This window comes from Gadus chalcogrammus, chromosome 19 (genome assembly GCF_026213295.1).
Source record: "Gadus chalcogrammus isolate NIFS_2021 chromosome 19, NIFS_Gcha_1.0, whole genome shotgun sequence".
In the NCBI taxonomy this organism is placed as follows: domain Eukaryota; kingdom Metazoa; phylum Chordata; class Actinopteri; order Gadiformes; family Gadidae; genus Gadus; species Gadus chalcogrammus.
Window position 1 is genome coordinate 14912568 of NC_079430.1, and position 13411 is coordinate 14925978.

Below are 13411 nucleotides of genomic sequence, written 5' to 3' on the forward strand. Positions count from 1 at the left end.
AGAGAGAGAGAGAGTCCCGACAATTCTCTTTCCCTCCCAATGAAACATGAACAAAAAATGTTACTTGGTAATGAATCTACAATATCCCCCACTCACCAACATGGCTGCCCGGGGGAGCCCAACGACCTGTTTTATGAGCCGGGGGAGGGGTGGGATGGGGGGGGGGGGGGGGGCTCAGAGGTGAGCAGAGAGTCACGTGACCAGGACGAGAGAAGGTAAACAGTGCTAAACAACAGTAGCAGTAGGGAGCTGGCTACCCCTGCTGTGTTGATTATTAGAGAGGCTGTAAACCCACCCAAACACACACACACACACACACACACACACACACACACACACACACACACACACACACACACACACACACACACGCGCACGGGAGGAACCCAGGGCGAGAAATGTGTGTGCACGTGTGTGTATTTGTGTGTGTGGGGGGTGGGGGGAGAGGTGCACATCTGGACCTCAGCTCAACCCCCTGTGATGCAGTCTTGTTGTTATTGGGTGTGAGTGTGCAGGTGTGTGCTGATGAGTTAGTGTGTGTGTGTGTGTGTGTGTGTGTGTGTGTGTGTGTGTGTGTGTGTGTGTGTGTGTGTGTGTGTGTGTGTGTGTGTGTGTGTGTGTGTGTGTGCGTGCCAATCAATTGATCGATGATGAGAGAAGAATGCAGCGATTAAGTCCACAGTTTTGGCAAAGTAACCAAACTACTGCGTTCTAAATATACGTTCAAAGCCGACCCATTCACGTCGTCCTCACAGTGAGAGTCTCTTGTAATACAGCAGAGTGCAGTGGTACCTTTAAGGGTGGAAAACTTAGGGCCCTGTTGACCCCACCACCAGTAGAGCTGGTCTGACCTCTTGACCTCAGAGTGCAGCCACCTGAAGGTTCCGTGAGTCACGTGACCGGGCCCACTCTCGGAGTCACTGGAGACTAAATAAACCGTTCACTTGTTAAATATGTACAAATGTTTTGATATCTAATTTTTTTAAAGGGAATTTTCAAAGATGATTATTGTCCATTGAGCCTTTGGTTTTCATCCAGTGATATGTATTATATATTATGTGTTATGTCATGAGCTCATTTAATTAGCAGATAACGATCCTCGAGTTAAAATGTAATAATCAAATTGAATCGTTGATTGTCACTGCAAAATCCTATTAGTAATATAAATGTGTTTAATAGTGGCCTTTGAATAAAAAACGTTGTTTCAAAGTACAAGTCTTATTTGGATAATAATTATCAGCCAGTTTCATTGGGTTGTCCATGGCAGCTATGTTGAATTATGGAATACCACAATCGTATGCAAACCAAACATCGCTGTAAACTGGCTGACCCAAAATCAGAATCAGAATCCCATAACTAATTTATAAGTGGTGTCTATGCCCTAAGTTTGCATTAAAAAAAAGTGCAGCACTTCAAATATAATACATTATTCGGGCCGTTTAATTTGTTTGGAAGTGCAAAACTGTTTCCCCCGCTCAAGACAAGCAAGGAAACATCTGTTTGTTGAAGATGCGGTTAATTATATTCGTCCATTACAGGGGTGACACTGCCCTCTCCTGGTCAGTAAATGGATGTACACTGATACCTGAAATTGCACTTTCTTTAAAGTTTAGATGCTTCTTTTAAACCTGCATTCCTTTTATAATGGCACTGAATGAACGTGAGGGCTCAATATTTGACCCCAAGACCCAGTAGGACGTTTTGGATGGAGCTACTATAACTGTAAGGGAACATGATTGAAGCACGCTTGTTTAGTGTGTGCATGCATTGACATGACTATTTTGCCTCAGTCAAGTAAACAAGCAATAATTGATGTACTCCGGATAGTACAGTCCTGCAACATCCCGGAACAACATTTATTAATTGGGTCTGGATGTAAAGGGTCAACAAATATGAGGAAAAAGTGCTTCAAAACTAAATAGGCTACTTGCACAAGCGCTTCCTGATTCGCCGTAATACAGCTTCACAGCTTCCGGTCAAAGATGGCGACGTTCTACACCCGGTGTTTACAAGAGCTGCCGACAATAAACATCACTGATGTACATCGATTATGTAGGGAAACGAAAACTCCGACCAGCAAATTGGAGAAGGGGTTTAGGCTGTATGCTGCGACCTACATTCACAGCTACGAAGGTAAGAAAACTACGTCTAACAGACGCTAGCTACTGTCAAAGTCTAGTCTGTCAGTTAACTGTCACTTTCTAACGTGTATTACGATGCAGAAACAGCAAATTCCAACAAGATTTCTTAACCAGTGTTTTATATCAGCCTTGATGTTTGCCTGTTGTGTTGAGTAATAATAGTTTAATTTATAGCCACGGTTTTTTGCATATAAAAGTAACATTACGTAGCTACCTAACCTAACGTTTCTTTCCATGTGTAGTAACAATCATGTTATCATGTTATGTGATGATGCGAGTAACCCAGTACAATTGAAGCTTAATGAATTTGTATGTGTTATTTCATTCAGTGTCCAATAAAGTAAGTAACAGTAAGCATTCAGAATGGTAGGCTTTTTCTAGCACAGTTGAAGTACCTTCCTAAGAACCAAGTTGTTTTTTACACCCATGATGCTTAGGTTATATTTCTAATGATTTACCTTTTTCTCTTAAATCAAGCTTTGCGATTCATCACCAGTGATGAAAAAATAAAGAGTTAATCTATGGGCTGGAGCAGCTGTCTCTGAGAGGAAAATAAAAAAAGTATAGCTCAAACAACAAATACAAATGCAATGGCATCACGTATAATTACATCTGTAACTACTTATAAAGTACTGTTGATGCACGTGAAGGTGCGACCACTTCTTTTTTCTGGGCAGCTGATTTGGCTCTGGAGACACAGACCATCTTGTAGAGACGAGGCTCAATCAAAGACAAAAAGCCATCAGGTGGTTGTAGCTGGCAAATCTATTCACAAAAGACATCACATAAAAATTTTCAATTAAAAGTGTACATCCAAAGTATACATTGTTACCAAAAGAATGTCAACAGTAACTACTAAGATTACGATTTTATCGTTTATATATATATATATGCATATGTAGCAGGGCGACCTGTATTCATCCCATATACCTGTTTCAGCCTCAGTCACCTCCCTTTTACCTGTATTGGGACTTGTGCCACTACGCAACGGTTGCTCTACCGGATGAGGTCGTAACTAATCCCTGGCACTCAGCTGACAGATAGGTTTGCTAGCCTATTGCCTACCCTAGCATTAACACAGCATCGCTTCAATTCGTTTTTCCACCGACGACAAAACACATTATCTTGTGAAAACTTTATTGCTTTACAAAACGTTGGCATATCTACAAATCAAGAAACTCTTAATATAAACCAAAGTAGGAAAACAAAGAAAATCCAACAACGTCTGAGCTAGTCCGTTGTGTTTGTATCCAAGTGACCGCGTGGGAAAACGACGTCGGGAGGAGAACGCTCCCGGATACCACGGTAACCACGGTGGCGGCTGCTGCTGCTGCTGTGAGGGTGTGCTGTGATCGTCTAGACTAGAGGCCTTCCGCTTTGGTGGACGTCCATTCTAAAGGCCAGAGGAGAAAAGGTAACAACTGAATGAGAAATTTAAAGTTAAAATGCAAGGAGGAAGTTCGCTTTTTTAATATGTATTATCACTACTAACGGGCCGACTGCATACGACATCGAGGACCCTTGACCTGCCATGAGCAGCTGCAGAATGACCATGTTTACATTTTATAATATTTCACTTTGACATTGAACAGAAGAACACGTGTCTACATCAAAGTCAAACTGAACCCTCTGCAAAAGTAGGCTAATAGAGAATATTTAGAGAACAGATTGCACAAGTGAGAGGAAATCATTTGTACGATCGTTTAGCGGATGCTTCCTCCAAAACGCCTTAACAATAATGTAACTGCAATAATTACAGATAAATGAGTGACTGAAACATTAGGTTTATGATGCAACTGTTCTAAGCAGTGGCGGCCCCAGAAGGGAATTGAACCCTGGCACTAGTTGACCGACCCAGGATCAGATTAAAAGACTAAACTATTTTCTAGGAGTCTCAAAAGTAAATAAAAAATCAAAAAATCCATATCATTGTCCCTTTGAACAATGTCTGTTCAAAGGGACCAAGTCCAAACTAAATCCCATTAATGAAAAACCGGCAAGACATATTAATCAAGAGCTGCTTTAATAAAAGGTACAATTCACTACAGCAAACACAGCTGAATGGACACAAAATGTACGTATGCAATTTACAAATTACCGTATGTGTGAGAATGCATGTATGCATATGTACCTTCAAAAGTGTTCATTAAGTAACGCAAAACTAAGTGCAGACCTACAAGCCCATTCAGACACCAAGACACAAGTCTACTGTTCTCTCTGAACACCGTAGAACCAACAGATAATCTATACACAAGTGTTTTATAGTGATCACTGTATGGTGACAAAGTCGAGATACATTTCAATGGAAAATTATTAAATAATAAGCTGAGGGGACAAAGGCAAAGGCAGCAAATGCAGCCCTAAATAGAGAACTAGTGTGGTTTGCAGCAACTGAAAACCAGCCAATGACAGTCATGACACTTTACCGCCTAACCTCAGACTCCAACACAGAGAGCAACTGTGGAAACATTAAAAAAATAAACTAACTAGAGCAGCATCTATGTACAGCTCCTGTAATGACCAGGGAAGTCTCCTTTTAAGGAGATAACTCCTTGCAGCCAATCAAAGCTCTTATCGAGTGGCTTAACAAGTATAAAACAAAACAACGAACGTCTGTTGGCATTAAGATATAAAAAATAATCAAAGCAATAAATCAGTCAGACAAAGAAATGTTTTCATCCATCATTTTATTAAATGATTTTCACAAAGCCCCCAGTTTCTGGCTACACAGCTCTCATCTGTCCATTTAAAGTTGGGATTCTCTCTGACCCTTCAGCAGTTCGCAGTTCGGGCTAGCAGAATCACTGTCTATGATAAAACACATCCTGTTTTCTTAGTAAGTGGTAAATGCAGCCTATCACTTATGGTCATAACCATGAGGTTGATTGTTCGATACACATTAAAAGGACCAAAAGACACATCAAGACATTTTTCGAAATACACATTTGAGCAACCCAGGATCGGATTAAAAGACTAACCTTTTTTTTATTGAGTCCCAAAGTAAATTAGATATCAGGTCAATGTCTGTTCAAAGGGACCAAGTCCAAACTTAATCCAATGAATAAAATATCAGCAAAACATATCAAGAGCTGCTTTAATAAATGTCAAATTCACTACAGCAAACACAGCTGAATGGCACTACATTTACAGATTCGATGCAATTTACTCTGTATGTGTGCGAATGCATATAAGCATATCATGTAACTTCGAAAGTGTTCCGACCTTCAATATCGCAAAACTAAGCTTCTAGCATTTTGAATTGACAAGGTCTTGTTTGACCACTAGGGGTCAGACTTGTGCAGTTTGTAAAATCAGTCTCTTGTAGCCGCTAAAACAGTTCAAGTGCTGCAGACCTACAAGCCTATTCAGACAACAGGACGCAAGTCTTCTTTTCTCTCCGAGTCTGAACACCCCAGAACCAGTTAATTTATACCACCACTTGGTGTCAGACTTCTACAGCCAACCGGTATCACGCTTTTTTTGTTACTCCCGGTATCATGAATTGAAAGTAACAATTCATCTATTGAAAGTCCCCTGAAGAAAATACTCCCCCTAAGTTACAAAGCAGATCTGCGCCCTTGTCTACCAGGTAGGTAAACGGACATGTAAGCCATCCAATAATTTAATTTGGCCCTAATTAAATGATTGGGCAAGCTTAGTATAGGCCTGCAACATCCAAAGATGCCCCATTTTATTCATTTATTTTTTCTGAGCATTCGATTCATGTATTGATTTTGGGATGTTAAGAATATAGCCAAAAGATGCTTCGAAAATAAATTGCCTATCCTAGCATTAACATGGCATCGCTCGCTTCAATTCGTTTTTCCACCAACGACAAAAAAGCATCTTGTGAAAACTTTGTTGCTTAGAAAAGCAAAAGTATATAAAAAAAAACGTTGAAGATCCAACAACGTCTGAGCTCAAAGTCTGTTGTGTTTGTGTCCAAGTGACCGCGTGGGAAACCGACGTCGGAAAGAGAACGCTCCCCACATCCCCCGAGTCCTCCAGCCTCCGTGGATGGCGTGGTCCAGGGTTACCACGGTAACATGGCGGCGGCTGCTGTTGTGAGGGTGTGCTGTGATCTTCTGGAGGCCTTCCCGTTTTCGGTAACGTCCATTCTAAGGCCGGGAGAGAAAAGGTAACAAATGAGATGGTTGGGAGAACAAATGGGAGATTTTTTCGTATGAACTATCACTTCTAACGGGTGTACCACATACTAGATCAATGACCCTTGACCTAAACAGCTGCAGAATGACCATGTTTATACTGCACATTGGATAATGTTTCACTTTGACATTGAATAGAAAAACACGCGTCTACACCAAAGTCAAACTCAACCCTCTGCAAAAGTGATAAAGAATATATAGAACAGATGGACCCAGTAGCAGGAAATGATTTGTACGATCACTTGGCGGATGCTTTATCCAAAGCCTCAACAATAATGTAACTGCAATAATTACAGATAAATGAGTGACTGAAACATTTGATTTATGATGCAACTGTTCTAAGCAGTGGCGGCCCCAGAGGGAATTGAACCCTGGCACTAGTTGAGCGACCCAGGATCAGATTAAAAGACTAAAATAATTAGTCAAAAAAGTAAATTAAAAACTATTTCATTGTCCCTTTGAACAATGTCTGTTCAAAGGGACCAAGTCCAAACTAAATCCAATTAATAAAAAATCAGCAAAACATATTAATCAAGAGCTGCTTTAATAAAAGGTACAATTCACTACAGCAAACACAGCTGAATGGACACTACATTTACAGATTCAATGCAATTTACAAATTACTGTATGTGTGAGAATGCATATATATGTACCTTCAAAAGTGTTCATCCAGTAACGCAAAACTAAGTGCAGACCTACAAGCCCATTCAGACACCAAGACACAAGTCTACTGTTCCTCTGAACACCGTAGAACCAACAGATAATTTATACACAAGTGTTTTATAGTAATCACACTACATGGTGACAAAGTTGACATACATTTAAACAGAAAATTAATTAAATAATTAGCTGAGGGGACAAAGGCAGCAAATGCAGCCCTAGATAGAGAACTAGTGTGGTTTGCAGCAACTGAAAACCAGCCAATGACTGTCATGACTCTTTACCGCCTAACCTCAGCCTCCAACACCAAGAGCAACTGTGGAAACATTGAAAAGATAATGTAACAATAACAGTATCTATGTACAGCTCCTGCAGTGACCAGTGAAGTCTTCGTGTCATCTCCTTTTAAGGAGATAACACCTCGCAGCCAATCAAAGCTCTTATTGAATGGCAGAACCCAACAACAAATCTGTTGGCATTAAGATGTAAAAAATAGTCAAAGAAACAAATCAGTCAGACAAAGAAATGTTTTCATCCATCATTTCATTAAATTATATTCACAAAGCCCCCAGTTGTTGGCTTCACAGCTCTCATCTGTCCATTTTAAGTTGGTCTCCTCCCTGAAACTCTTTAAGCAGTTCTTGTCCTTGCCACCATCAGGTTTCCCTCCACTCCAGGAGGGGTTATCCACTGACAGGACGGTCCCATCAACCCATCTCCACAACTCTTCACTGGCCTCATCTGTCGCTCCTAGCGAGGTGTTCGCGCCGTACTTGCTAATGAAGTCCATCTCCTCTTTACTGTCCACAACCACCAGATCTGCTCCACGGGAAACACAGAGCTCCCTGCTCTTATTCCAGGATCCCCACACACTGAAATAACATTTGCAACCAAACTTATCCCAATAACGTGGACATTCCTGGTTACAAAGAGTCAGAAAGTCTCTCTGCTCTGTCACATTCTTCAGCCTGTCCATGACTATCTTGTGTTTCACTGCCAACCCAAGCAGTCCAGCCAGCAGGGCAACAGACAGCAGGACCAGAAGCACCACCACAGCCCTGATCGGACACCGAGGAGGGCTCACAGGGTCCGGCTGCTGACTTCTTACTGTTCCCAGAGTGTTGGAGGACTCCTCTGTCCCCACATAGTCCTGGTGTTGATCTCTGAGGCTCTCACTGGTAGCGTAGATCTCCACTATCCTCTCCTCTCTCTCTCCTTGTGTGTTCCTGGCCTTGGTCATCATGTTGGGCGTGGTGTAAATCACCTCAGCCATATTCTGGTCCAAACTGTTTTCAGAGTTTCTTATCGTCCTACCCCTATGAGTGCTTCTTCTTTCTGTGCGTTTTGAATGCCAGCATGTCGACGTCTTAACACCTACTTTGATCACACAGGAAGTATTTTAACTAGAGGCTACCTGCTACATGTGCTTACAGAGTCACTGTGGTATGGTTAGACACATCCTGTTTCTTAGTTAGTGGTACATGCAGTGCATCACTTATGGTCATAACCATAAGGTTGATTTGTTGATCAAAATCAAAAGGACCAAAATAAACATCAAGACATTCTTCAAATACACATTTGAGCCATAGGTCTTGGCTAACTGTTAATTAATGGCTGTGTCTGTTAAAGCAGATAATTTGATAGACGTTGATGATATTATTGATGTCCACTCCAGAAAGAAAGTTTAGTTCGTGGCCCCCTCTAAGTTACAAAGCAGATCCCCCCCTGGCCTACCAGGTAGGTAGACAGACAGGTAGGCCGTCCAATCATTAATTTTGCCCAAGATAAATGATTGGACGGGCTTAGTATAGTCCTGCAACATCCAAAGATATCAGATTTTCTTCATTATTGTCGGCTCATTCGATTTATTAATTGGGTCTGGATGTAAAGGATCAACAAATATGAGAAAAAATGCTTCAAAAATAAATTGCCTGCCCTAGCTTTAACACGGCATCGCTTCGATTAGCTCTCCACTGACGACAAAACACATCATCTTGTGACAACTTTATTGCTTTACACAACGTGTGATCGGCATATCTACAGAACAAAGAACTTTGAAAAGAAACCAAAGTATATATTAAAAAACGGAGAAGATCCAACAACGTCTGAGCTTAAACTCTGTTGTGTTTATGTCCAAGTGCCCGTGTGGGAAAACGACGTCGGGAGGAGAACGCTCCGGACATCGCCTCCGTGGAGGGTGTGGTCCAGCTGCTGCTGCTGTGAGGGTGTGCTGTGATCGTCTGGTTGCCTTGCCGTTTTCGTGGACGTCCATTCTGAGGCCGGGAGAGAAAAGGTAACAACTGAACAAGAAACTTACCTCATGCAAGCAGAAAGTTCCTTTTTTTTGTATCTATGTATTATCACTAACGGGTGGACTGCACACTACATCGATGACCCTTGACCTCCCAAAAGCAGCTGCAGAATGACCATGTTTATACTGCAGATTTGATAATGTTTCACCTTGACATTGAACAGAAAAACAGACAAACTAAGTCCAAACTAAATCCAATTAATGAAAAATCCGCAACACATACTAATCAAGAGCTGCTTTAATAAAAGGTACAATTCACTACAGCAAACACAGCTGAATGGACACTGCATTTACAGATTCAATGCAATTTACAAATAACTGTTTGAAACAAATAAATAAAAATTATAGAGAGATTCTATCGGTTTGAGTGCTGTCGTAAATATGTACGAATGTTTTGATATCTAACGTTTTTAAAGGGAATTTTCAAAGATGATTATTGTCCATTGAGCCTTTGGTTTTCATCCAGTGATATGTATTATATATTATGTGTTATGTCATGAGCTCATTTAATTAGCAGATAACGAGCAGCATCCTCAAGTTAAAATGTAATAATCAAATTGAATATTTGATTGTCACTGCAAAATCCTATGAGTAATATAAATGTGTTTAATAGTGGCCTTTGAATAGAAAACGTTGTTTCAAAGTACAAGTCTTATTTGGATAATAAATATCAGCCTGATGAGTTTCATTGGGTTCTCCATGGCAGTTATGTTGAATTATGGAATACCACAATCGTATTCCAACCAAACATCGTTGTAAACTGGCTGTAATCCTGACCCAAAATCAGAATCAGAATCCCATAACTAATTTATAAGTGGCGTCTGTGCCCTAAGTTTGCATAACAACGTGCAGCACTTCAAATATAATATATTATTCGGGCCGTTTAATTTGTTTGGAAGTGCAAAACTGTTTGCCCCGCTCAAGACAAGCAAGGAAACATCTGTTTGTTGAAGATGCGGTTAATTATATTCGCCCATTACAGGGCTGACACTGCCATCTACTGGTCAGTAAATGGATGTACACTGATACCTGAAATTGCAGTTTCTTTGGATTCTTCTTTTAAACCTGCATTCCTTTTATAATGGCACTGAATGAGCGTGAGGGCTCAATGTTTTGAGGGTGTGCTGTGATCGTCTAGACTAGAGGCCTTCCGCTTTGGTGGACGTCCATTCAAAAGGCCAGAGGAGGAAAGGTAACAACTGGATAAGAAATTTAAAGATAAAATGCAAGAAAAATGCAAGGAGAAAGTTGGACTGGGTGGACTGCATACTACATCGAGGACCCTTGACCTGCCATGAGCAGCTGCAGAATGACCATGTTTACATTTTATAATATTTCACTTTGACATTGAGCGGAAAAACACGTGTCTACATGAAAGTCAAACTGAACCCTCAGCAAAAGTAGGCTAATGGAGAATATTTAGAGAACAGATTGCACAAGTGAGAGGAAATCATTTGTACGATCGTTTGGCGGATGCTTCCTCCAAAACGCCTTCACAATAATGTAACTGCAAAAATTACAGATAAATGAGTGACTGAAACATTAGGTTTATGATGCAACTGTTCTAAGCAGTGGCGGCCCTAGAGGGTATTGAACCCTGGCACTAGTTGAGCGACCCAGAATCAGATTAAAAGACTAAACTATTTTCTAGGAGTCTCAAAAGTAAATAAAAAATAAAAAAATCCGTATCATTGTCCCTTTGAACAATGTCTGTCCAAAGGGACCAAGTCCAAACTAAATCCAATTAATGAAAAACCGGCAAGACATAATAATCAAGAGCTGCTTTAATAAAAGGTACAATTCACTACAGCAAACACAGCTGAATGGACACAAAATGTACGTATGCAATTTACAAATTACTGTATGTGTGAGAATGCATGTATGCATATGTACCTTCAAAAGTGTTCATTCAGTAACACAAAACTAAGTGCAGACCTACAAGCCCATTCAGACACCAAGACACAAGTCTACTGTTCTCTCTGAACACCGTAGAACCAACAGATAATGTATACAAGTGTTTTATATTGATCACTGTATGGTGACAAAGACGAGATACATTTCAATGGAAAAGTTATTAAATAATAAGCTGAGGGGACAAAAGCAAAAGCAGCAAATGCAGCCCTAAATCGAGAACTAGTGTGGTTTGCAGCAACTGAAATCCAGCCAATGACTGTGTTGACTATTTACTGCCTAACCTCAGCCTGCAACACCAAGATCAACTGTGGAAACATTGAAAGAATAATGTAACAAGAACAGCATCTATGTACAGCTCCTGCAGTGACCAGTGAAGTCTTCATGTCATCTCCTTTTAAGGAGATATAAAACCTTGCAGCCAATCACAGCTCTGATCGAATGGCAGAACTCAACAAGTATGAAACAAAACAACAAATGTTAGTTGGCATTAAGATAAAAAAAATAGTCAAAGAAACACATCTGTCAGACAAAGAAATGTTTTCATCCATCATTTCATTAAATTATATTCACAAAGCACATATCTGTTGTCTTCACAGCTCTCATCTGTCCATTTAATGTTGGGCTGCTGCCCCCAGTCCCCCCTTAAGCAGTTCTTGTCCTTACCACCATCAGGTTTCCCTCCACTCCAGGAGGGGCTAGCCGCTGACAGGACGGTCCCATCAACCCATCTCCACATCCCTTCACTGGCCTCATCTGTCGCTCCGATCCAGAAGTACTCGGTGGTGTACCTGCTAATGAAGTCCATCTCTTTACTGTCCACCACCACCAGATCTGCTCCTTTGGAAACACAGAGCTCCCTGCACTTACTCCAGGATCCCCACTCACTGGTAACCTGGTAACATTTACAACCAAACTTATCCCAACCACCTGGACAGTCCTGTTTACAAAGCAGTGAGTCTCTCTGCTCTGTCACATTCTTCAGCCTTTTGTGAAGTTGCTCCATTTTTCTGTCCATGCTTATAGTCTTCTCCGAGATGCTCTTCTGTTGCTCTGTCACATTTTTCAGCATTTGGAAAAGTTGCTCCATGTCTCTCTCTATGACGTTCTTGTGTTGCACTGCCAACCCAAGCAGTCCAGCCAGCAGGGCAACAGACAGCAGGACCAGAAGCACCACCACAGCCCTGATCGGCCACTGAGGAGGGCTCACAGGGTCCGGCTGCTGACTTCTTACTGTTCCCAGAGTATTGGAGGACTCCTCTGTCCCCACATAGTCCTGGTGTTTATCTCTGAGGCTCTCACTGGTAGCGTAGATCTCCACGATCCTCTCCTCTCTCTCTCCTTGTGTGTTCCTGGCCATGTTGGGCGTGGTGTAAATCACCTCGGCCATATTCTGATCTAAACTGTTTTCAGAGTTTCTTATCGTCCTACCCCTATGAGTGCCTCGTCTTTCTGTGCGTTTTGAAAGCCAGCATGTCAAAGTCTTAACACCTACTTTGATCAAACAGGAAGTATTTTAACCAGAGGCTACTTGCTACATGTGCTTGCAGAGTCACTGTGGTATGGCTAGACACATCCTGTTTCTTAATAAGTGGTACATGCAGTGCATCACTTATGGTCTTAAACGTAAGGTTGATTTGTTGATCAACATCAAAAGGACCAAAATAAACATCAAGACATTCTTCAAATACACATTTGAGCCATAGTTCTTGGCTAACAGTTAAGGTAGGCCGTCCAATCATTAATTTGGCCCAAGATTAACGATTGGACGGGCTTATTGTAGTCCTGCAACATCCAAAGATATCAGATTTTCTTTATTATAGTCGGCGCCTTCGATTTATTAATTGGGTCTGGATGTACATGTAACCAACTGTATTTTTAAAGGTAATATAACAATGCAGTGGTGCATCAATCCCAGGTTATAAGGAGACTGGCTTGTATTCTTAATAGAACTCTGATAAAAGGAATAACACACAGACACAGTAGCCGCGTTTACATGGCAGATCTATGCCACATAGATTTCTATGCGGCATAGATCTGTTCCTAAAATGTGTTCCGAATGTAGTATACATGGCAGTAACAAAAGTGTCCGTTATGTCTCTCGCGCACACCTGACACGTCTCTGGACCGGCGGCGACATAATGGATGTCTTATCACTATCGGGGATTTTAAATTTGATTTTAATGAAAGCACAGCAGGAGAGAGCTTTTCTCTGCCTGCTC

The 13411-nt window shown here is 41.2% G+C and overlaps 1 protein-coding gene and 1 long non-coding RNA gene across 2 annotated transcripts; one reads left to right on the forward strand and one right to left on the reverse strand.

Moving 5' to 3' along the window:
- The first annotated feature begins 1803 nt into the window (after nt 1–1803).
- On the forward strand, nt 1804–9095 carry LOC130372332 (uncharacterized). The gene is made up of 4 exons (XR_008893316.1): nt 1804–2133; nt 3397–3555; nt 6089–6279; nt 7628–9095. It is a non-coding gene; the product is annotated as an uncharacterized LOC130372332 (long non-coding RNA).
- Nucleotides 9095–12774, reverse strand: LOC130372865 (C-type lectin domain family 12 member B-like). The gene is made up of 2 exons (XM_056579026.1): nt 11856–12774; nt 9095–9240 (listed from the first exon to the last, which is right to left on the reverse strand). The coding sequence occupies exons 1-2, from the start codon at nt 12577–12579 to the stop codon at nt 9095–9097; spliced, it is 870 nt and encodes a 289-aa protein (XP_056435001.1). The 5' UTR covers nt 12580–12774.
- Between the last annotated feature and the right edge of the window lie 637 nt (nt 12775–13411).

What these genes read in the sequence shown, in the direction of transcription:
- LOC130372865 (XM_056579026.1), bottom strand. Translation starts at nt 12,579, where the DNA reads ATGGCCGAGGTGATTTACACCACGCCCAACATGGCCAGGAACACACAA. An exon ending in TGGAGGGAAACCTGATGGTG is followed by an intron (nt 9,241 to 11,855) that starts GTAAGGACAAGA and finishes TCCCGGCCTCAG; the next exon opens with AATGGACGTCCACGAAAACG.